The following is a 26,183-nucleotide window of genomic DNA, read 5'->3' as shown; positions in this document are numbered from 1 at the left end:
GCCCCCGCTGTTACTGCTTGTTTGAGAGTCTTTGCTGACAGATTAGGAGAAAGGCTCAGCAGGCTGCTTATCACAGCAGAGGGCCTCGGAGCTGAGTAGCCAGCCAAGGAGATTGAGTGCCTAAAGTTCTCCAAAGTTCCCAACCTGCTGGGCAGAGCATGCCTAGACAACCTTGTTCACCTATCCCATCTCCCATGCAGCAAGCTCCATGCAAACACTGCCCCTTCAGCAGCCCTCTCACTGCTACGAAGCTTCTTTGACTGCTTGACTTTTTGCTTTGTCCCAGAGTGGCTGTTTGTGGATCCCTGTCTTCTACAAATGGCTGGAATCTCAGTCTCTTAAGTATTCCGACTGTCTTAGCTTTCCAACCCCACTAATCTCCAGAGCACCATGCAATGTAGGTTTGTGCTCCAAAGCAGATCTCCATCCCTGGGTGTCAGCAGTCCTAGGCTTCCACCCCCTCCCTCCTCCATTTCTCCCCCTCCCACTGGTGAGCTGGAGTGGGGGAAGTGTTTGGGTCCCACTGGATCAAGGCTTTGGTATGTTACCCTGTTTTGTGAGGTCTGCTCTGTCCTCCAGTTGTGTGCAGTCTGGTGCAACTTTCTTTCCTGTTGCTCTTTTAGGATTAGTTGTATTAATTATTTTTTCATACTGTATGTGGTTTTGGGAGGAGTTCTCTGTCTCACCCCTCATGCAGGATCTTGAATCCTGTTGACTTCTCTTTTATTGTGCAGGTATTAATATGAACTTTTTTTTTAAACCTGAAATTTACTTTTCTCAAGATAGTCTTATCTTTAAGGTATTCAAAATATTTGTGTTATTTGAGGCCAGAACCTGGGACTAGAAAGTTATATTTACTTTAATATATTGAAATGTAGATTCCTAATAACTATAACAGACATTAAAATTGTTCAATAAATCATACTTTTTAAAAAGAATTGATTCCTCTACCTGCAAAGAGTGTAGAAAAGATTTTTTAGCATGACATATCTTCAATAATGTTAATAAATTATAGAGGCACTTATGCTGAGGTTCCTTTTTTTATATCTAATAAATACATTTGTTAAATTATATTTGACCCATAATCTAGTTACAATTCTATGTCAGTCATGTGCATTTTGTCATTTGAAACAGATGCATGGATTTTTAAAATTTCATGATCTAAAATAGTTATTTTTGACATTGAAGAATACATTACTTTCAAATAGTAATTCTAGCAGCTTTTTGGGGAAACCCCCCCCAAATATCTGATCTACTAGGAAGTTAATTTTTATAATGCGGTGTAATAATGACTGAAATTTAGGTAGTGCTTATCAGTGAGCCTGGTAACTCTATGTTGCACATATATTACACCATTCAAATCTTACAACAACCATGTGAGATTGAAAATATTATTATTATTGTGCCCATTTTATGGATAAATAAACTGAGACATGTGATTTACCCATGGTCATATGGCTAACAAAAATGCCAACTTAGGGCCTGAACCCAGGCAACACAACTTCAGAGTCCACTGGTGGACACTAACACCAGTGTTTAGTAAGACTCAGTAAAGTTTTTTAGATTGTATACCAATACTAAAATACTGCAGCATTTAAAAACAATATCATTTAAGTAGCATTTTGTTAGTGGTCTAGGGGAAACAGCATATCAAATTATTCAAAGCAGGGAAAAAAGTGGTAAGGAATCTAACATTGTAATTTTATTTTAGCTGATCATTGCCAGATTCCTTTTGAAGTTAAAAAATATTTTGATTGTCTTTACATGGCTAAAACCGTTACCATGTGTGACTATGGAAAATAAAGATTGGATCCTTGAAGCACTCTCTTCTGTTTTATTCTGTTTGGTTCATATCTGTTATCTAGTCAATCAACAAAATTTAGTGCCACTAAAAATTTATATTTGAGACCAAATATAAACTAACTTGAATAATTATTTAGAGTTATATTAGCACTATAAATCTGGAAGAAGATGGGGTATTTAAAATGTATTTCATTGGTCAGAAAAGATGTTAATAGGAACATTAGGGAAAATAATAAGGTTTCTTTCACTTCAGATACACAATTTGCCTTTCATTATTGAGATCTGCAATCTATGTGTCATAACATGGAGAACAGTTATTTTTCTGTTTGGTTAACATTACCAGAGCTCCTTATCTCTCCCTCTGTCCAGATGATTTTCATTTCTGTTGTTTCATACCTCTTTTGTCTTAATCACCTTGCTTTCTTTCCTCTGCCTTTTTCATAGTTTATATCTCTCTCTGTCATCACCTCTACTCTTGTCTATCTAGATATCCCATAATTATTTTTAAAGTAGCTAAGGAGATACTGAGATACTTATAGCCTACAGAAAGCAAGCATGGATCCTTCTGCCCACTCATAGCTTGATATGGTAGAGGCAACTTCCAAGGATGAGTAGTTTTACAACTCATTTCACTGTAAATCTCATAGGGAGAAAAGAGAGAGAAACATCTCCTTCACAGGGACCCACTAAATATTTCTGAACATGACCTTCAGCATGTATCATTATGTGGGGGGTTGGATAATGGGGTGAGATCCTTGAAGGTCTTCTTGAGAGTAATAATAAGGTTGTGAATTTAATCCAGCAATGCTGACTTCCATTTCTGTGGTATTTCAGTAGTACTACTTTAAAATGACCTCTCTTTTTATATAAGGGATTATTCTTGCCATCCCTAACATAAATTGATGATAATAGGGTTCATTTGATTTCAAAAAGTTTGAACATAACAAATTGATTCAATTCGTATTTGTAGACATTTCTCTAGGGTTAATGAGCAATTTTCACAACTCTATTATTTAAATTCATACATCCCTCACAAATTACATTCAAAATTTATTTCTTCTAAGTTTTTTAAGTTTATTGAGGTAATTTTTACTGCCTTATCCAAATCTGTCCAACTGGCTCTGGGGGCAATGTATTTTTTTTAAAGAATTACTTACATTAACTTCTTTTTCACATTCATCTTAAAGAAAAGCATTAATTTTTGGATTTTTATTGAGTTGATAAACTCTGAAGAAATATGTCAATTAAAGCTATTATAACTGGCAAAAATCTATGCTTTTTTTTTCTGTCTCAGTAGCATTAACATTTACAGGAAGAGAAAGGTTATATAGGCCATTTCTGTTCATGTGTTTTACTTTAATCTGCTGAGATACACATTTTTTTCTATAAAGCTATGTCAAAGGTGGTCATGAAAAGCTCTAGCATCAAAAGTGTAACTACATTTTTGATAGTGAAGAGAAAGAAATACATCTCACATAAAATATTAATCAAATTTAACTAGCTGGAGATACACTGTAATGATTTTGTGGAAGTTAGACCTGATCAGTTTGAATGGATATATCCATACTTTCACATCTTTGCTGAAATTATAAATTACATCTAGCTTTATTAGAAACAGGAACATCTTTAGGGAAAGCAGTTGTTGAACACTTTCTGTACAAAGCACATTTAACACTGAACTGCTTATATGTGAGGCACATTTAAGCACTCACAGGGGTTGAAAATACTTTCAAGGCGTAGTGTCAGCCCTACTATTATGGGAAACACAGGGATAAGGCCAAACACGGGAGGGAAGGCTTTGAGGTAAATAGTTACTGATAGATTCATTCACTCTTTAGTTATCTCATATATCCACTCATTGATTTAAAATATTCATTGATCACTTACTGGGTTCAAGGCACTTGCCATCACTGAGGACACAATGATGAACAAAAATGCTTTCTGAACATTTGAAAAACGTACATACATGTGGGGATGAATGATATTAGACAAATAATTAGAGACTTGTTTAATTGCTAGCATAACAACTGCTGTGAAGTTACGAGCTGTGTATTCTGAAAGTGTATGGCAGGAGCCCTGACAGAGCTAATGGATTCAGGGAAGATGTTGAGACCCAAAGGATAAGCAAGAACTAGAAAACAAAGCCAATCAGCCATAGGTCAAAATAGCTTTTGATAGAGATAGTCTAATATCCTGGTTAGTATTCTAGAAGTGAATTCATTTTTTTATAGTTCTCTTGCCCTGGATGGCAGAGAGCTATTATGACTGAGATTACTAGTTGTCTATACCATGTTTATTCTTTTTTACTTCCTAAAAGAAGCCAATTTTATTTAGAACAATGTGCCCAGGTAAAACTATAAAGTTTTTCAGTTTCCCTTATTACTATAGGGTAGTTATCTGGTACAATTTTAACTAGTGAAAGGAAAGCAAAAGTTTATGGGATTAGTTTCTATGAATGTTCCTCAGAGAAGGCTGTTTTAGCTGCCAAACAAAATTTTTGCCTTTTGTCCTTTCCCTTTATTTCTGAAATGAGAATAATATGGCAGGAGCTATGGTCAATATTTTGAGAATATAAGGATTACTCTCACAATCAAAGTATGGTACAGCAGAAAGCATGAAAGAACCTAGATGCTCACTGTACTGTGGAGCCTCAAGCTCCTGGATTCTTAATGTCAGCTTTCTTTACTTTGAGAGAATCTGCAAATATGTAGGGTAAATAGACTCTGATCTGAGGAAACAATTCCTTCCTTTTCATCAGATGGCTTTATCCTCTTTCTGTTCTTATATTGACAAAGAAAGAAATATTCAAATAAATATGGTATATTTGTTTAATGTACTGTTTATATGTTTATGTCTTTATACAAACAGTGAGTAATAGAAGAATTGAAAAGTGAAGCTTTCAATTCCAACTAGGGTGATCAAAAATGTTTCATGGAAGAGGTTCCACTTGAATTTGGTTTTACAATTGTAAATTTGCCTTCACATTTAAAAAGGACTTGAAAGCCAAGGAGAATTCTCTGAATTTTTTTCTCCACGGGCACTCACAGAGCCAGTGAACAACACCAACAGATTCCTGTCATGTTTAGTACAATCATTTATTTGCTACTGGGAAGCAGATGGTTTGAGACTGGAAAAGTTGGAGGCAGGCAGTATAGTTGCCTATAGTTGCCTCCTATTAGAGCCCATATGAGGATCTTTTTGATACTAAAGGAAAGAAAGGGGTAAAGTGAAAGAACTTAAGAGTGGATGCAACTTTGATGATTTTTAGATATGTGAGAGACAGGTGAAGAAAAGTGAGAGGCAGCTTTCTTTTATTTTCAGGCCTGGTTAAATAAGGATTTTTTTTATTGTAGGCAGGTGAGAAAGGATAGATGACTGCAGAGTTGGGGAAGGGAAGATAATGAGTTTTATTTTAATGCTATCTGAGGATAATGAAATGGAAATGAGAGCAAGCAACTGGATATTTGTGGTTCAAGTGTGAATTATATAATATGTTGGAGAAATTAGGTGAAATCAATGGTTTTATTGCCTACATCAATAGGTAATCAATGTTGTCATAGCACTTTTTGTTATTCTTTACTGAGCCTTGAACTATCCTAGTATAGCTGACAGTTCTAGTTCCTGTCAAAAGTAGCATTAGGATGAAGAGTCTTTTCTGGTGTTCCAGAAGAGTATGGAAATAAAATCAATATTTTCTATTTTTGTTCATTACAATTAACATTATAAGTTCCTATCTATATATTTGTTTTTCTAAAATAACAGTCATTCTTTTCTAAGTCATTTATCTAAAGAGGCATATGTTCACAATCATAAATATTAGGAAGATGAAAAATGGCAAGGGTAAGATGTTTGTACTGATAATTTGCAGTATGTAAAACAAAGACAATTTGATTATCATCTGAAATCCCTTTCTTCTTTATAAAACCAAAATTAAGTAACTTGGATAAGCATATTGGTAAATTGCAACAATCTAAGTTTTCTGTATATTCAGGCAAACTTCACTGCAAATGTGTCCTACAAATTTTTTCACCATATATATTTAATTAAAGATTTTGATTCAAAGCTTTGATTGATAGTTTCATTGAAATTCTCTCAAGTCACTTTATTATCGTAACTAGACAGGTAGACATGAGCAGGGAAGGGGAAAGGGAACTTTGGCCAGTGTTCACATTCAGCTGGATGCTTATTTACATTCTGCAAATTCTTTGTAAGCTGTTCTAATGGATGTGTAGTGAGTATGTAGATAACAGACTGACCAAAACTGGCTAGTTCCAATGTGGAGGAGAAATTGACCCAAACTTCACCTGCAAATCCATTACCATAGTAAAAATCACATTTCCCCATTCCAAGACAGTTTGATGGGGAGCAAAGACAGTCAAAAATCTCTCTGCCCATTGTGAGGGTGGAGCAAGCCCAAATTCCAAGAAGACTCCACCTTTTCCCTTTGAAACCTAATCTCAATTAGTGAATATTCATCCCCCTTCATATTAAAAGGCTTCCTATTTTTCCCTCAGCATGACCCCTGTGGGTCTGCCCATGACCCAACCTGTGGGTTTGTACTCTTGTCTTTTTCTGAACTTTATTTCCCAAATAAACTCTTAATGTTCGATGGGTTTTCTGTGTCTTTTCTTTAATTCTTTCTTGCAATGAGACCAAGGACCCATCTCAGGTAACAATTTCACTGATATGACAGCTTTATTATAAAAGAAGTTCTAGTGACTTTAATAATTATATGTTTGAGATTTTAAAATAAACTTTTAGACTTGAATATACTCAGCTATAAATAACAGCTGGAACAAGTTACTCAAAAATCTAGTTAAAGTTCATTTTAGCCTAAATTATAGTTAGTGATTTTTATTATATTTTGCTACCTAAAACTTTACATGTGTATGTATATGTATATTTATCTACCTACCTATCTATATCACTAAAAACAGAAATAGAAGAACATTTATTTCATAATGAAAAAAGTGGATCTAGTTTAATTGTCTAGAATTTTAACAGCAGTGTATGTTTTTCTGTCATAAAGCTATTGCTATTAGATCTGCTGTATATTGCTGTGGACTTACCTTTTTAGTGAGAATTATCTGCCAAGCACCAAAGACTGAGATTCCATTCTGCCTTTGAGGCAAGGAACCCTCTTTCATGTTGATTTTCTGAGTTTTTGATTGAGAATCTGAGGATGTTTTTCTTCCTCCAACACTTACCTTCACAAGTTGTGAGCTTTACTCTTTAGCTTCCTACCCCATTCAGGTTCAAGATCTGGCTACTGTCTTAAAGACGAGGCTCGTATTTGTTGCCAGCTCTTGATTTTTGGCCCCTAAACATCACTACTCTGCAGATTTTACTCCATCTCTCCAGCCCAGAATTTTACCCTTTTACCTGCTCTGGAACTCAGCAACTACTTCATAGTAAAGAACCACTAATGAGTTTGGGTTCCCCTAGTCTTCAGTCCTTCATGCTAGACAATATGACTTTCAAAATTCTGCTTGTTACTTTTTCCCTTAGAAAATCTGTCTGCCTATGCTAAACCCAGTCATTAGCTTTTGCTCTGCCTTGGTAAATGCCCATGTGGAGGAAAGCAGCTTGCAGTGTTAACTTATTTTAGGAAGGAAGGGCTTTTCCCTTTTTGAAATTTGTACATAAGGTCATCTTTGCTTCCACAGATCTCTGATACCTTTAAAACTATGATTTTACCATTTTGCCATATTTGAAAGGTAACTATGGTTTACTAAAACCTACTCATTGGTGGTATTCCTGGAGTAGCTATTTTAATTTGAAATAAAATATGTTAATTCAAAAAGCAGTTTAGAAATAAGCAGTCACTGTCACTGAACATTTTTTGAAAGTTTAATTTACCAGAATAATAAAATAATTTTAAATTTGTATGTACAGCTCTACATTTATGTAAAACAAATATTGACATAACTACAAGAAGAAAAAATCAAAACAAAAGATAGACCATTCAATTCTATTTAGATAGATCTATCTTTAAAAGGTAGAACAGAGTTGACCACCCTGTGATATTACCAGTCAAGAAAACAATGGGAAATGGCATAAATAACAAATATCAGAAATGTCAAGAAGAACATTTTTAAAGGTTCTGGAAACAATAAATAGACAATTGATCTCTTGAAATGGACAGTAGCCTTTACTAAAGAATGTAGCCCTCACTAAAGAAAAACAGAATGCACATTTGCTATGTTATGCAAATATGTCCAGTTTTCAACCAAAACTTACTAGATAGGAAAATATCAGATAAGTATGATCCAGACTCAGGGGTAAAAAGCAGTCAAGAGAAACTTACTCTGGTTAAGCCTAGACATTGTATTTAGCAGATGAAGGTTTCAGAGAAGCTGTTACAAATTTTTTTAAAAATCACTGGGATTTACACTTAAGTAATTAAAGTAAAATATGATGACAGTTAACCAATAGATAGGGAATCTCAATAGAGTAATAAAACAAGCAAGCAAACAAGAGAAACAAATGAAAATTATAGAGCTATAGGGAACAATAAATAACAAATCCACCAACTGGACTCAAAAGCAGATTCGAGATGACAGAAAACAGAATCAGTGAGCTAAAGATAGTTCAATAGAAATCACTGAATCAGAAAAACAGAAAAAAGTTCAATAAAATGAGTAGTTTCAGAGAGACCTGTGGGTCAATGTCACATGTTCTAACATACATGTAATGGGAGTCCCAGTGGGAGAAATAAGAAAGAAAGGGGAAGAAAAAAAGATTTTAAAGAAATAAAAGCTTAAAACTTTCCAAATTTGATGAAAAACATGAATATACAAATCTAAGAAGCTCAATGAGTTATAAGTAAGTTAAATATAAAAAGAACCCTCACTTAGACACATCACAGTCAAACGGCTGAAAGCCAAAAATTAAGAGAATATCTTGATAACAAAAATAACTTATTACATGTAGTAGGAATACTATGATTAACTGAACTTCTTGTCAGAAACAATGGAGGTTGGGAATCAGTGAAATGACATATTCAAAATGTTGAGGGAAAAGTCAATCAAGAATTCTATATCCAATGAAACGCATAAAAAAATGAATAAGAAATAAAGACATCCCCAAATCTTTTACCATGGCATAAAAGAAAAAAGTATCAAAAGAGAAACTTTTTCCATGACTAAACCTAAAGAGCAATCTTTATTTACTAGCTGCTGTAAATAGCTTGGGAGATGACTCAGGGATCAAATGCTACATTCCTTGCTGAAACAAAGGGGTTTAATAGTATGTGTTTGGTAATTAGAGTTTTGGAAGATCAGAGCATACATGAAGTTTAATATGTCTTTGGGGTCAGATGGTATATGAAATTTTGCCTGTCAAAATGGCAGGGAAAGAGAAATTAAAGAAGACACTAACAAATGGAAACTCATCCCATGCTCTTGAATAGGAATAATTAATATAGTCAAAATGGCCATCCTTCCCAAAGCAATATACAGATTCAATGTAATCCCTATCAAATTTCCAAGAGCATTCTTCAACGAACTGGAACAAATAGTTCAAAAATTCATATGGAAACACCAAAGACCCTGAATAGCCAAAGCAATCCTGAGAAGGAAGAGTAAAGTGGCGGGGATCTCACTCCCCAACTTCAAGCTCTACTACAAAGCCACAGTAATCAAGACAGTTTGGTACTATCACAAGAACAGAGCCACAGACCAGTGGAACAGAATAACAGAATAGAGACTCCAGACATTAACCCAAACTTATATGGTCAATTAATATTTGATAAAGGAGCCATGGACATACAATGGGGAAATGACAGTCTCTTCAACAGTTGTTGCTGGCAAAACTGGACAGCTACATGTAAGAGAATGAAACTGGACCATTGTCTAACCCCATACACAAAAGTAAAATTGAAATGGATAACAGACCTGAATGTAAGTCATAAAACAAGTCTTAGAAAAAAACAAAGGCAAAAATCTCTTGGACATAAACATGAGCGACTTCTTCATGAACATATCTCCCTGGGCAAGGGAAACAAAAGCAAAAATAAACAAGTGGGACTTTATCAAGCTGAAAAGCTTCTGTACAGCAAAGGACACCATCAATAGAACAAAAAGGCATCCTACAGTATGGGAGAATATATTCATAAATGATAGATCTGATAAATGGTTGACATCCAAAATATATAAAGAGCTCACACACCTCAACAAACAAAAAGCAAACAGTCCAATTAAAAAAATGGGCAGAAGAGCTGAACAGACAGTTATCCAAAGAGGAAATTCAGATGGCCAACAGACACATGAAAAGATGCTCCACATCTCTTGTCATCAGAGAAATGCAAATTAAAACCACAATAAGATATCACCTCACACCGGTAAGGATGGCCAGCATCCAAAAGACAAATGACAACAAATGTTGGCGAGGTTTTGGAGAAAGGGGAACTCTCCTACACTGTTGCTGGTAATGTAAATTAGTTCAACCATTGTGGAAAGCAATATGGAGGTTCCTCAAAAAACTCAAAATAGAAGTACCATTTGACCCAGGAATTCCACTTATAGGAATTTACCCTAAGAATGCAGCAGCCCAGTTTAAAAAAGACAGATGTACCCCTATGTTTATCGCAGCACTATTTACAATAGCCAAGAAATGGAAGCAACCTAAGTGTCCATCAGTAGATGAATGGATAAAGAAGATATGGTACATATACACAATGGAATATTATTCAGTCATAAGAAGAAAACAAATCCTACCATTTGCAACAACATGGATGGAGCTAGAGGGTATTATGCTCAGTGAAATAAGCCAGGCAGAGAAATACAAGTACCAAATGCTTTCACTCATATGTGGAATATAAGAACAAAGAAAAACTGAAGGAACAAAACAGCAGTAGAATCACAGAACCCAAGAATGGACTAATAGTTACCAAGGGAAAGGGACTGGGGAGAATGGGTGGGAAGGGAGGGATAAGGGCGGGGAAAAAGAAAGGGGGTATTATGATTAGCATGTATAATGTGGAGAGGGGCACGGGAGGGCTGTTCAACACAGGAAAGACAAGTACTGATTCTACAGCATTTTACTACGCTGATGGATAGTGACTGTAATGGGGTTTGTGGGGGGGACTAGGTGAAGGGGGGAGCCTAGTAAACGTAATGTTCTTCATGTAATTGTAGATTAATGATACCAAAAAAAATAAATGGCAGGGAACAAGAATGGGAAAAATGCTGAATTTAGATGAAATCAGGAGCTAATCTCTGGTGCAGCAGGTCAGTTAAGCTTGGGTTTTTTTGTGGTTAATGCAGGAGGATTGGGCATCGATAATTTTTTCGGGGGCTCTGATTTGCAGAAAATTACAAAATATATGAAATAATTTTTCCAAAACATAAACATGGTGACCTGTCTCATCCTTTGAAGTTGAAACCAGTGATTTTTTTTTTTAACTGCCTGGGACAATCTTCATGTGATTCCTAACAGCTTAACCACTTTTGATTTTTGTTGTTGTTTGTTTGGTTTTAAAATACTAAGAGCTTTCTTTTTAAATATCCAGTTGGCATCTCTAGGCAAGGGGATCTCACTGAGGGCTCCATGTAGCCCCACAGCTAATAGAAATAATAACAGTGCTGATGATGAAGGCAGTGGAAGCAAACACTCATGCTTATTAATGTATGTGATACCATTCTAAGAATTTTACATAAATTGTTTTAATTCTATGATTATTTATATCATTTTTAGGTAGGGCTCTGGTTTTCCAGATGAAGAAGTCAGGAGGGTTTAGACTTACCTTTACATTGAGGCATAGCTTTTATTTTATCACACATTTTATGGCTTTTTTTTTCTCTATCTCTAATTGCCTTTTAGTTTGCCCTCCCACTTTTGCTTTTGGGAGTTGGACACAGCTGTTAGCACTGCCAGTTCCTTCACTAGAATGGAATTTTTAATGCTCTGTGTTTCTTTGAATAAACTGGCTGCCAGTTCAAAGGCTGGCATATAAGCCTATGACCTAGATTCATATCCTGGTAAAAAAAATATGAGACCAGGGAGATGAGAATCAGGCATTTTTAACTTTTGTGCTGGGACTCAGATTCTTCTGCAAAGCATGTGTTTCCAAAACCCATGAACAGGATTCAAATATAGGGTTAAAAAAAAGAGCATGAGAAATGTTTATTATAGTTACTCATCATGTGCCTCCCCTATTTTCTGTGATGTATAAAGGATCACCAACAGAAATTTAATGATCTTATTTATACATACTGTTTTCCCTGAAATGGTGTTTAAGGTATTATGTATAGGTATTGTTTAAATTATTGATACCAGAGTTTCAGATTTGTCTTGCTAATCATTATCCTAGGAAATATATTTGACAGAAGCATCACTAAAGAACACAAGCAGAGACTCTCTTCAGAGAAGCATAAATACGCTATGAGGAGATGTCATGAAAAGGAGTAGTATGTTTTTGCTTGGTAGAGGAGTCAGTGAATCTGTTGAAATTTAGGATAACTAGCGTGAGGAAATTTGCTAGGAGGGGACACACTATTGTAAAAGAATATTGATTACCGATGCAGTTTCTTACCTTCGCTTCAAGGCATTAAAAACAAAAAGATTCCTCTCTTGCAGCAGCCAAACCTGTCAATCCTATCTAGGCTGTGCACTGGAAGAAGGAATAGATAGGGATACCAGGCAGGAAGCAGGAAAGATAAATAGCTACTGGTAAGAAAACTAAAATGTACAAAAGGGACAATCAAGATCTTTGCAAAGCTTTTCTAAGTGCTCTGGACTCACTCAGGCATCCTTGTGCTTTTGCACTCTCTCCTTCTCCCTTCCGCATAGCACAGAAGCAGCCCCAGAAGATATAGAAGCTTTATTTGGAGTTAGCGCTGCTATTGCTTATCCTCAGCCTGCTTTTACTAAATATGCTCTTGATGCAGGCGAGAAGGAAACAACTGCTGACATTTCTTCGTAGTCTTACCAGTCGTGGCATTTGTGTTTGGCACAGGACTTAAACCAGAAATGTGGAATTCATGTAAGAATCTCCTCCCATAGTCACGATCAGTACTCCTCCGTTTAGTGATTCTTTGGAAGTGGAAGGTGGTGTTGCTGGCATACACTTGAGGTTGATAATGGGGATAAAAGGAACAAGAGCAAGTATGCTCTATGATGTATGGCTGCTAGGTAGACACCAAATGTTTGCTTCCTCAGTATCCAAATTTGTTTGGCTTATTTGAAACATTAAAATGCTTCCCTGTTATCCCAAACCCTGATTGTTCAGTCGTGTTTTTTGTATTGAAATTAGTTTTTGTAGAATGGTAAGATTAGCTAACGCTTTTATAGAATCAGGCACCGATCTAAGTATTTTACATGTCATGTCTTAACTCTTTAATCTTCATAACCCTATGACATATGATGTAAATACTATCATTTTCCCCATGTACAGATGAGGAAAGTGAGAATCACAGAGGGTAAGTGACTTGCCTAGGAACCTCTAGCAAGTAAAGAGCAGATTTTTGGAGCCCAAGAAACCTAGTGCTGGAGTCTATGTCTTCAGCCACAATAGTCTCTGCCTGCAAGAAAATCATTGAAAGTTTGGTCTTTATTCATAATACAGATAAATACATATGTTATATGTAATATGCTATATTTTAAAATAATTTGAGGAAAGTGAGTTTTAAAAAATTTTCATTGAAATAATTAGCTAATAGTTTACAGGCAATTGTGCAACAAATATATGGTATTTTATATTTAATTTAGTTGAAAATTATTATTGTAGTTATTAAAATGCATGTGTTTATATTGATTGAAAGTGTTAATATAACTGTAGAGCATATAAAGAGCCATAAATGATGAAAGGGGAAGCTTTTAATGTAATTGGAATCTGCTAAAAATGAATAGTTTTGCTGCTTATGAAAACTAATAATCATTGTTCTCATTCCTGCATGAAATTTGATTTTCATTATGAAATTTGAAACTAGAGTTTGATCTATATTATGAAGACTATTTTTTTAGGATTATGAACCTAAATTTCATCATTATTTTTTTTTTATCTTAAGTTTAGATAAGTGAATTTAAATGTGTATTGAGGACATATATTTAAGGATACTCTTTAAAGTGTCTAATTCTAATGATTAATTAAGGAAAATTTTCATAATTATCTATTTATACCATTGCTAAGTGTGAACATCCATGCTATATCTTCTTGGATATTTTCAATATAAGATATATTTATGCTTATACACTGAAATTCTTTTCAGGAAATTCCAGCACCAGGCAGCTATGATGTTCAAAAATCATATGCGATGTCTAAAGTTCAGCATAAATACATGCCACCTCGCAGTTTTGTGGCTAAACTAAAACATGCCTCCTTTCTTAGCTGTACTCCTCGGTGTCCAGACAAAATGACTGATGGGCCAGGTAAGTTTTTGACAGTCCTTTAAAAGCTACAGGGAAAGAAATCTAAGGTTTCCATTTTAAAATAGACCACTGTAAACATACACATACTTTTACTTTGCCTCTTTTAATTATTCAGGAAAAATTTAGGTTTCTTTTTCAACTGTAAAATGATTTGTTTGGAGTTTTATGTTCCTTAATTCTACCAAGGACAATTTTACCAATTTTATTAAAACTAATAAAGTCATCTTCTATTAAGGAAAAACCCCAAATCTTAAAATGCTAGAATTCTTAGAAAAGCACTTTAGCATGATTTAGATCAATCGTATAAAAATATACATCTTACCAGTCTCATGGAATTATTTTAATGTTTCTCAAGTATCAAGAAAGCATCTATACAAATACTTTTTTGGGGGGCTAAAATAATTTGGTTTGTAAAATTGGGATTAGTTCAGCTACTAGAAATAATATTCTGAGCTAAAATTGAATGCAATAACTTTACCTGTTAATGAAGATAAATCATCAAGTATGTTATTTCACACAGGAAAGTGGCATAGCAAATAAGAACAATAATTTCCAACAGTAATTTACAAATGTATTGCCACTATACAACCAAACTGTTGTAATCAATCTTTATGAGAATATGAAGAGAAAAAATGAAATAGGGTGGAGAAATTCTTTCAAATTTTTAATGAAAAACAGAAGCAGGAGGACACAACCTGTCAAGCAAAGAGTAATACTTGGAGAGCCTGAGATCCACAGAGGCTTGCTTTGTTTTTCACTGTCTTTCAAGAATCAAGTATATTGCCAACTTTAAGGTCCATTTTATGTAAAAATTTTTTTATTTTCCTTTTTTTCTCTTTCTGTTATTGTAACAGTAGCTCAAGTATACCGTTGATTTTGTCAGGCTATAGCTTTGTTGTGAAGTAGAATTCAAACAGCTTTAATATGTCTGTGACCACACAATATGTGGTCACCAAGAAGTGGTGCAGGGAAATTAGTTCTCTGAGTTCTGGTGCTATCACTGACATCATCACCAAGCACAGTCAACCAAATAACAAATAAATATTTATTTCAGAGTCTCTTACAGTAAATTATGTTAAACTTCATATTTTCTGAAGATTTTTTTCTCTCTGCCTTTACTTTCCTCTCCATAAAAATTATAGATGGAATTCATAAATAAGTTGCAGTTCAAGTGCCAGTTTTAGCACCCTAACTTTTCATTGCTCCCGTATTTAACCTATGGCAAGTAAATTCGCTAATTATTTCATTGCTTTCTATTTTACAAAATTGAGATAATATTTGCCACCTGCTTGGCTTTCAAGAATATACTAAAGATTAATAAGACTATTTCAAAGTCATTTTCATAACCGGTGAAGCTCCTCAGAAGTATAAGGTCTTATTATAATATGAAACACATTTCTTAATATCAAGTCAACACTAACATTGTTCTTTCAGAGAGCTTAATTTCAGGGCTAAGAGACTTTTAATAAATGAATGAAGAAATAGATCAATAGATTGGTAGATGAATGAGCGAAACAAAAATGAGGAAGGAAAGAGGGAAGGAAGAAGAGAAGGAAGGAAGGAAGGAAGGAAGGAAGGAGGGAGGGAGGGAAAAGAATGAATACTAGTTATAAATGCTATGGATAAAAATAAGAGAAAAGGAAGAGTAAGAGTTCAGAATGGGTTGTTTCAACTAATGTTACTGGAGAAGGCCTCACTGGGGAAATAATATGAGTAACAACATTAGGCTTGTTAAAGATTTTGTTTTGTTTTTAGTTTTTTGTTTTTCTCTAATGAACATACACTGCTTTACAGTAAGTAAAAATTATTTAAAGATTTTTCTTCTTTGAAGTACAGTTGATGTACAATGTTGTATTAGTTTTAGGTGTTCAACATAGTGATTTGACAATTATATATACATTATGAAATATTCACCATAATAAATATAGTTAACATTTGTCACCATACAAAGTTATTATGGTCTCATTGACTATATTCCCTATGCTGTACTTTTCATCCCTGTGACTTAATTTATTTTATATTTGGAAGTTTACTTCTTCACCTATCTCACTCATCTTCTACCTCTGTCTCTGATGGCAACCACTGGTTTGTTCTCTATTTATGTCTGTTTCTATTTTACTTGCTTGTTTGTTTTATTTTTTAGATTCCACATATAAGTGAAATCATCTAGTATTTTTCTTTCTTTTTCTGACATATTTCACTTAGCATAATACCTTCTTGGTCCATCTATGTTGTTGCAAATGGTAAATTTCACTGTTTTTAATGGCTGAGTATATTCCATTGTGTATATGTACCACATCTTCTTTATCCACTCATCTATTAATGTGTACTTGGGTTGCTTCCATATCTTGGCTGTTCTAAATAATGTGACAATAAACATAGGGGTATGTATATATTTTTTTAAACAGAGATTTTGGGTTCCTTAGTAAAAATCCAAAAGTAGAATTACTGGGTCATATGGAATTTCTATTTTTGGTTTTTTGAGGAACCTCTGTACTATTTTCCATATTGGCTACACCAGTTTACAATTCCACCTGCAGTAATATCAGGGTTCCCTTTTTACCACAACTTCACCAAGACTTGTTATTTCTTGTATTTTGGATAGTAGCCATTCTTACTGGTGTGAGGTGGTTATGATTTGCATTTGCCTGATGGTTACTGTTGAGCAGTTTTTACATATCTCTTGGCCATCTGTATGTATTTCTTGGAAAAAATGTTTATTTGGGCCCTCTGTCCATTTTTTTAATTGGATATTTTATTTGGTGTTGAATTGTGTAATTTCTTTATATGTTTTCTATATATAAACCCTTTATATATACCCTTATTAGATAGATCATTTGAAAATATATTCTGTCATTCAGTAGATTGCCTTTTCGTTTTGTTGATGGTTTCCTTTATGATGCAGAGCTTTTCAGTTTGATGTAGTTCTGCCTGTTTATTTTTGCTTTTGTTTTCCTTGCCTGGTGAGACATATCCAAAATAAAATTGCTAATGCCAATGTTCAAGAGTTTACTGTCTAAGTCTTCTTTTAGTTTTATGGCTTCAGGCCTTACATTTAGGTTTTTAATCCATTTAAACTTTATTTTTGTATATTATGCAAGATAGCGGTCCAGGTTTTGTTATTTTGCATATAGCTGCTTAATTTTTGTAACACCATTTTTTGAAGAGATTTTTATTTCCCCATTGTATTTATTGCTTCCTTTGTCATATATTAATTGAAATACAAATGTGGGCTTATTTCTGGGCTGTCTGTTTTATTCCATTGATCTATGTGTCTGCTTTTATATCAGAACCATACTATTATAGGTGTGCAGTATAGTTGGAAATCAGTGATACTACCAGTTTTGTTATTCTTTCTCAATATTGCTTTGACTATTCAGAGTCTTTTGTGGTTCCATACAAACTGTTCTGGTTATGTGAAAAATGCCATTGGTATTTTGGTAGGAATTGCTTTGAACCTGTAGATTACTTTGGGTAGTATGGCTTTTTTTTAACAATATTAAGTCTTCCAATCCATGAGCATGTTATATCTTTCCATTTATGTATGCTATCTTCAATTTCTTTCATCAATGTCTTACAGTTTTCAGAGTACAGGTCTTTCACCTCCTTGGCTAAGTTTATTCCTAGGTATTTTATTCTTTTTGATGCAACGGTAAATGGGAATTTTTCCTTAGTTTCTCTTCCTGCTACTTTATTATTGGTATATAGAAATACAACATATCTATTTATTGATTTTTTATCCTGCAACTTTATTGAATTCATTTATTTGTTCTAGCAATTTTTTTGGAGTATTTAGTATTTTCTATATATGATATCATGACATAGGCAACAGTTATAGTTTTATCTCTTTCTTACCAGTTTGGATGCCTTTTATCTCTTTTTTTTGTCTTATTGCCATGGCTAGGACTTTCAGTACTATGTTGAACAGAAGTGGTGAGAGTGGACATCCTCATCTTTTTCTTGATCTTGGAGGAAAAGCTTTTAGCTTTTCACCAGTTGAATATTATGTTAGCTGTGGGTTTGTCATATAGGGCCTTTATTATGTTATATTTTCTGTATACCCACTGAAAGGAAAGGAGCGACACACAGCAGCAATTCACCGAAGAATTCCGCTTTATTGGGGAAAGGTGCTGGGTTATATAGGAAGGGGCATGGGGTGATTGTGGTGTTACTTCTACGGGGCTGGTGGATATTGACTAGGTGCTGGGAGTGGGAGTGGGGAGAGAGGTGATTGGTCTTTAGGTGGTGCCGTCGGGAACTGAGGACCCGGAAGAGAAGCTGGAAGTTTGCCATCTTACTGGTGGGGGCCCTTCATCCCCCCCTTTCTCCTCTATGGGGTTGTGGATGTTGCTTTCTTTCTGACTGCTTCCTGCTGAACGGGGGCAGAGAAGGGAGTGAGGGCTTGAGGATTGGGGGGAAAGGGTTGATAGGACTCCCCACAGTAAGGACGAGTAGATGTGGACTTCTTCAGGTTGGAAATCAATGAAGGTTCTTTGTAACTATAGGTCGAGGACCTGTTGATTCCAATGGTGCCAAGAGGATATGGGTGCCAGAAGCCAGGCGTCTGCGGCCATTGTTTCCAGGAACAGTTTTCAGCGGAGAGAGGGGTCCATCTCAGCATGTGGTGAGGAGGTTACGTGAGGGTGAGGGATCTTCTGTGGCTAAAAGCTGGTAGTTCTTGAGTAAAAGCTGGTTGAAAGTTTGATTAGAGATTTTTTCGACTTGGGATTTGATGAACTTTATTATACAGGGTAAGAAGAGACAGGTGAGAAGAATGATTATTATGGGGCCTGCAATGGGCCAGAGCCAGGTAAGGAGGGGGTTTGTTAGTATTGAAGAGAATGGGTTGGAATTGGAAGCAGAGTGGAGGCTGGAGGCAAGGTCGGTGAGTTTGGTAATGTCAGTTTCTACAATGCCGGATTCATTGATGTAATAGCAGCACTCTTCTCGAAGGAAGACGCAGGTGCTGCTCTTTTCGGCTGTAAGCAGATCTAAGGAGTGCCGGTTTTGAAGGGTGACCTTAGCTAGCGAAGTGACCTGTCTTTGAAGAGAGGCTAGGGAATCGGCAGTGGATGTCAGGGCTCCCTCAAGTTTGTCACTGAGATTTCTGATTGCCCATAGAGAGTGACTCAAGGCTCTTCCTGAAAACCCTGCCTCAATGGCTGAGGTGGTCAAAGAGATACTGACCATGATGGGAAGGAAAGCAGCCCTTTTTGTGCGCGAAGGCAAGGGAGGTTCGAGCTTAAGAAATTCTGCCATGCTGTAAAGAGTAAGCTGTGGGATTAGGGTGACAAGAATGCAGGGTATATCGGAGTTGGGAGGCAGTGAGTTGAAAAGACTGCCATTACACCAAAAGAAGTGTCCCGGTTGAGTGAAAGTCTTCGAGCTGGAGGTAGGGGTGTAGATAGAGAGGCAGTGAAGTGCACTGGAGGGGGGTGGAGCTGGGCCTACACAGTGGTGGATGGTGAGATTATCTGCATATTCTGGTTCCCATAGGGGTATGTCTGCCAGGGGGCAGAGGGGTTGTCCTTCTGCATGGAAGGAGTAGTTGGAAATATTAAGGGGCACGGCGGCCAGCAATGGGTGCTGTAGTGATGCGCACAAGAAACAATTGGCGGTGTTGAGGGTGTGGTTGAGAAAGATGGTGGTGTCTTGAATAAGCTGTAACTAAGAGTAGGAGGAATAAGAAGATGAAGAAGTGCCATCAAGAGTTTGGATAACGACTTTTTCGGAATGTCCGATATCTGATGCAACTTGAGAGATCTGGGAATGAGAGGGAACATACTCTCGAGAGATATGAAGGGTACCATGGGGGGTCAAGGACCCCCCATAGTAAACTGAGGCTGTGACCCTGGCGGCCCATTGAGAGTCCCAGGGATCTGGGATTGATAAGGAGAATGAGCTGTTGGGGTATTTCATGAAACGGTTGGAGGAGTAATACTGTGGGTACTGGGAGTTACTCATTTAGTGAATGGCGCAAGACCAGTAGGGACATCCCCCGTAGGTGTCTTGCTATCACCTGCAATAGGCTTGTCTTTGGTCATAGAGGAAGCAGAGGTAGGGAGAATAAAGGTAGCTGCTAGTGAACACTTCAGTGGAGGGAGGAAAGTGGAGGTATAAAGGCTCAGAGCAGCCTTTCAGAGGGCAGTCTGATGTGGCAATGAGGGCAGTAACTTTTGTTTGATGCTGTGTGTAAGTCTGTCTTACTTTGAATCGCCATACAAAGGAGGCTGTGGTGGCGGGGAAGACAATAGGAATGAGGAGAAAAAGCAAGAGAGCGGTAAAGGAGGAAAAAGTCATGATTCAGGTATGGATGGCAAAGGGGATGAACGGGATTTTGGAGGAAAGAGGACAGTAAGGTCAGGAGTCTGGAGGGAGGGAGAGTCTGTAAACTTTTGTAGGTTAAGAGATCTTTTAGGTGATGTGGGGACAGAATGGTAAGGGGCACCCCGAATGTCAATTTATGAGCTTCTTTCTGCAAGAGCTGTCCAGTGGCTAATGCCCGTAGGCAGGGGGCTCATCCCAGAACTGTGGGGTCTAATTGCTTGGAAAGATAAGCTACTGGGGCAAAGGATGGGCTATAATATTAGTCTAGGACTCCTAGAGCTTGACTGGACCTCTCATGAATGTATAATGAGAAGGGCTTCGACAAATCAGGAAGATGGAGAGCTGGGGCTTCCACAAGGGCTCAACGGAGCTTAATGAAGGAGTGTCGGGGTGAGAAGAATAATGGTTCTTCAGGGGGGCCCTTGCTGAGGTCGTATAGGGGTCTTGCCAACAGGGAGAAGTTTGGTATCCACGCTCTAAAATACTTAGCCTGGCTTAGAAAGGAAAGGATTTCTGTCTTGGTTTTGGGAGCAGGCAGGTCAGAGAGGAGCTGTTTTCTGTCTAAGGTAATGGACTTTCTTTGTTGAGATAGAAGAAATTGGAGGTAAGTGACAGAAGGGGAAGAGATTTGAGCTTTGACAGGGGATACCTGGTAACCTCTGGAAGCTAGAAGGTTAAGTAGAGAGGCAGTGTCAAGTTGAGACTGTTCTTATGAGGGACTGCAGAGTAGAAGATCATCCATGTGTTGTAATAAGGTGGACTCGGAAGCTTTGTGGCAAAACTATCCAAGTGAGTTGTTCAGAATGTCTTGTGTATAGGTCCGTCCAGATGAAGGTGAAAAAATATTGGGAGGAGGGGTCTCGGGAGGCTAAGGCAGGGCAGGGATAAAAGGGTGTATGGATTTGGGACTAAGGGATGGATAGGGACGATGGCCATGTTGATGAGGCGATGGTCTTGGACAAGGCGGAAAGATCTGTTGGTTTTTTTTAACAGCTAATATGGGGGTATTAAATGGGGAGTGAGTGGGTCTGAGGTAATTTTTGTTTAAAAGATCTTGAATGATGGGTTGGAAGCCTATGAGGGCTGAAGTGGTTAGGGGGTATTGGGCCTGACAGATATACTGAGAGGGGTCACGTAATTTGATAGAGGCAGGAGGACATAGAGCCACGGAGGGGCTTGTAATGTCCCAAACTTTGGGATTTACAGAGTGTATGAGGGCGGAACTGGAGCTTTCATTGGGTAGAGGGGGGTCGTCGGCTATGAGGGCCATCAGAAAGGGAGTACTGGGGGCTGTGGGAGTTGATATAGTTATGGAAACATGGAGGAGAGAAAGGATGTCCCGTCTTAGTAAGGGGATGGGACACTGGGGCATAACTAGGAAGGAGTGAGAGAAAGGTATGGGATTATCTTGGATTGTGCATAAAAAGGGGGGAGGGTTTAATGGGAAAATCTGTTTACCTCCTACTCCGACTATAGGAGTAATGGCAGGCGTGATAGGACCCTGGTATTCCCGCAAGACTGAGAAGGTGGCTCCTGTATCTAGGAGGAAGGAGATGGGGCGACCGTCTACTATTGAAGTAACCCTGGGCTCCTGTTTGGTGATGGAAATGGTCGGGCAAGAAGCTCCCGGGCCCCGTCAATCTTCTTCTGCCAGCCCCACTATGGCGGGCTTAGGATGGGGGTTGTTCGTCCAGCCTCCCCTTCGGGTGGCTGGGCAATCAGACCTCTAGTGGCCCTTTTTGTGGCATCTGGGGCATGGAGTGGTAGGAGATCTGGGGTAAGGGCATGCCCTTGACCAATGTCCTTCTTGTCCGCACTTGAAACAAGCGCCTGGGGGGGGTTTGTTTGTAGAAGAGTGCTCAGGTTGTGATTTTATCAGCTGGGCTAACATTTGGAAATTGGCCTGATCAGCCTTTTGTTTACGGCGTTCTTTCTCCTCCTCCCGGTTATGGAAGACTTTAAAGGCCACTGTTAGGATCTCAGTCTGTGGGGTAGCGGGGCCCTGTTCTAACTTTTTGAGTTTAGCTTTAATGTCGGGGTAGCTTTGAGCTAGGAAGTATGTCATAAGGACATGTCTCCCGTCAGGCGTTTCTGGGTCCAGGCTGGTATACTGAAATAGGGCTTGAGTGAGTCTGTCTACGAACTCGGAGGGAGCTTTTGAAAATTGATTATTTACGAGCTACTTTTTTTAGACTTGCTATTAAGCAGCAGGCGAAGATATCTCGAGAGCGGAGACTCACGGTGGTGTTATAATCTCAGTGTGGGTCTTGTTCAGGGACAGCGGTGGGGCCAGGGCGATAGGTGGGGTCAGTCCTGTGGGTTTAGGTGGCGTGCGTTTGGGCGAAGTCTCAAACTCGTCTATGCTCTTCAGGAAGGAGGGTATTGGCTAGGAGCATGAAAATGTCATGATGTGTGAGGCTGTATGACTGGAGGGTCTATTGAAACTCTCTGATATATATTGTGGGATTAGTGGAAAAGGAACGTAGGGGTTTCTCAAGTTGGGCTAAATCTCTTAAGGAGAAAGGGACATGAATGCGCACGATGCCTTTGGATCCTGCTACTTCCCGGAGGGGGGGCGTTAATTTTGGGAGGCCCTTGGGACTGAGTCTGAGGGGGACTGAAGGGTTCTGGCTCAGTCTGTGGGGGAGAAACAGGTGATGGGGGCAAAGACAGAGAAGGCTCTTGGAACTTAGTTAGAGGGGGGGCTGAAAGGCTCAGGCTTGAACTGCAAGGGGGGTGAGGTGGGGGAGGAGATGGTGGTGGAGGAATGGGGAGGGGTTATTGTAGGAGAGGAGGGGGAAGGGAGTGAATGGGAGGCTTTTGAGGGGGAGACGGCTTGCAGGCTAGGAGAACTTGGGGGGAGGCGGGGGGAGGAGGAGGCAGCGGCAGCGAGGGAGGCGGGGGGAGGAGGCGGAAAGCTTCGGTATAGGGAATCTCCTTCCAGTTTTTCAGGCGCTGGCAGTAGTTAAAGAGATCGCGAGTGATGTTAGGATCAAGAGCTCCCCCTGCGGGCCATTGGTTGTTATTGTCTAGGGGGATATGTCAGCCAATCTTGGGAGCAGTATTTGCGGAGAAGTTTTGGTTTTATATCAGGCGTCAGGGAGAGGGTGGCTAGATACTTGAGCAGGCATTCAAGAGGTGAGCTTCCAGGGAGGGATGAGGAGGCTCCCATGGCTGAAGGACAGAGAAGGGGACAAACAGGGGAAGACGAAAGGGGATCCTCGGACTGGGAACAGACCCCAAGGAGACAAAGGGCGTCCCCAATGATCCTTAGTGGTCTGCGGAAACTCGTATATGAGTCGGTTTCTTAGGAAGTGTGGGTCGTCACCCAGACTCCTCTAAGAAGGCAGAGTGCCGGAGTCCGAGGTACCTAGTACTAGGAATTTTCAGTGGACGGAACGGATTTCAGCAGGCAGAACGGAAGGAGGAAGGGGGAAAAGGAGCTTTCTCATCCACAAAGGAGTCACCTCATTTATGGCTGTTGGAGGAGGGGCCTGAGGGTCTGTCGCAGCTGTGAAGGCCTGTGACGGGGTTTATGGCTGTTGGGGGGGGGGCCTGAGGGTCTGCAGCAGCTGTGAAGGCCTGAGGCAGGGAGAGTTCCTTCTTCGTCCCCGAGAGTCAGGGCCTTGCCGGACGATCATGGCCAATGGCACTGCGATAGCTCGGGGAAGAGCGGCCCACTCCGGGGGAAAACTTACCTAAAGGCCAAAGAAGAGTGGTGAATGTGAGGAGCCAGCACTGGAAAAAGAGGATGAGGGCAAGCTGCTGGTGTTGGGGGGAAGACGGGGCCCAGTTGGGGTGTCCCGTCTCCCGGGTTTTGGCACCAATGAAAGGAAAGGAGTGACACACAGCAGCAATTCACCAGAGAATTCTGCTTTATTAGGGAAAGGTGCTGGGTTATATAGGAAGGGGCATGAGCTGATTGAGGTGTCACTTCTACGGGGCTGGTGGCTATTGGCTAGGTGCTGGGAGTGGGAGTGGGGAGAGAGGTGATTGGTCTTTAGGTGGCGCCGTCGGGAACTGAGGAACCAGAAGAGAAGCTGGAAGTTCGCCATCTTACTGGTGGGGGCCCTTCACCCACTTTGCTGAGAGTTTTTATCATGAATAATATTGAATTTTTCAAATGGTTTTTTTGCATCTATTGAGGTGATCATATGGTTTTTATCCTTTCTTTTGTTAGTGGTGTATTACATTGAATTATTTGTGAATATTGAACCATCCTTACATCCCTAGAACAAATCCCACAGGGTCGTGGTGAATAATCATTTGAATATATTTTTGAATTTAGTTTGCTATCATTTTATAAATAATTTCTGCATCTATGTTTATCAGGGATATTGGTTTGTAATTTTTTTAAAAAGTTTCTTTTGTGTCTTTGGTTTTGATATCAAGGTGGAGCTGGCCTCATAGAATGATTTTGCAAACATTCCTTCCTCCTCAATTTTTTGGAATAATTTGAGAAGGATGGGTAATAACTGTTATTTAAATGTTTAGTAAAATTCACCTGTGAGGCCATCTGGTCCTGGAATTTTGTTTATTGGGAGTTTTTTGATTACCAGTTCTATTTTGTTACTAGTAATTGGTCTGTTCAAATTTTCTATTTCTTCTTGGTTCAGTCTTGGAAGATTTTAGGAATCTTTTTTTTCTAGGAATTTATCCTTTTTTTCCTCCCAGATTGTCCAAATTGTTGGCCTATAATTTTCATAGTAGTTTCTTAACAATCCTGTGTATATCTGTGATGTCAGTTATAACTTGTCCTGTTTCATTTCTGTTTTATTTATTTAAATCCTCTCTTTTTTTCTTGATGGGGCTGCCTAAAGGTTTATCCATTTTGTTTATCTTTTCAAAGAATTACCTCTTAGTTTTATTGATTTTTTCCTATTTTTTTCTTAGTCTCATTTTTTTACACTCTGATCTTTATTTTTTCATTCTACTAAGTTTGGCCTTTTTTATTCTTTTTCTAACTCCTTTAGGCATAAGGGTAGATTGAGAAATTTCCTTGTTTCTTGAGGTAGATCTGTAATGCTACAAACTTCCCTCTTAGAACTGCTTTTGTTGTGTCCCAAAGATTTTGAGCCATTGTGTTTCTATTTTTATTAGTATCTAGGTGTTTTTTGATTTCTTCATTGACCTGTTGGTTGTTAGTAGCACATTGTTTAGCCTGTATGTGTGTGTTTTTTACCTGTCTTTTCTTATAATTGATTTCTAGTTTCATTGCACTGTTGGAAAATACACATGATATGGTTTCAGTTTTCTTAAATGTACTGAGACTTGTTTTGTGGCCTAATGTGATATCTGTCCTAAAGAATGTTCTGTGTGCACTTGAAAAGAATGTATATTATGCTGTTTTTGGTTAGAATGGTCTGTTTGTATCTGTTTAGTCCATGTTATATAATGTGTCATTCAGTGTTACTGTGTCCTTGCTGACTTTCTGTCTGGATGATTTCAGTTAATGTAAGTGGAGTGTTAAAGTCCCCAGTTATTATTGTATTACTCTCACATTCTCTCTTTTTGTTTATTAATATTTGCTTTGTATATTTAGGTGCTTCTCTGTTTGGTGTATAGTCACAATTGTATCTTCTTGTTGGATTAAACCCTTTATCATTATGTGATGTCCTTATCTCTTTTTACAGTCTTTGTTTTAAGGTCTGTTTGTCTAATATAAATATTGGTAACTCAGCTTT

The 26,183-nt window shown here is 38.1% G+C and overlaps 1 protein-coding gene across 6 annotated transcripts in view; it reads left to right on the top strand.

The window, feature by feature from the left end:
- The window catches only part of STPG2 (sperm tail PG-rich repeat containing 2), a 339,428-nt gene that overhangs the window by 209,228 nt on the left and 104,017 nt on the right, over positions 1-26,183 (top strand). For all 6 annotated transcript variants that reach the window (XR_008997803.1, XM_057502462.1, XM_057502463.1 and 3 more), the window contains one exon: positions 14,013-14,172. Coding sequence is in view for 5 of the 6 variants with exons in the window: in XM_057502462.1 (XP_057358445.1) it covers positions 14,013-14,172 (160 nt within the window). In the remaining variant the exon portion in view is untranslated. The remainder of the gene's footprint in view (positions 1-14,012; positions 14,173-26,183) is intronic.

This window comes from Manis pentadactyla, chromosome 5 (assembly GCF_030020395.1).
Source record: "Manis pentadactyla isolate mManPen7 chromosome 5, mManPen7.hap1, whole genome shotgun sequence".
NCBI classification, from domain to species: domain Eukaryota; kingdom Metazoa; phylum Chordata; class Mammalia; order Pholidota; family Manidae; genus Manis; species Manis pentadactyla.
The sequence above is the reverse complement of the archived record's forward strand: the minus strand, read 5'-3'. Positions and strand labels throughout refer to the sequence as shown.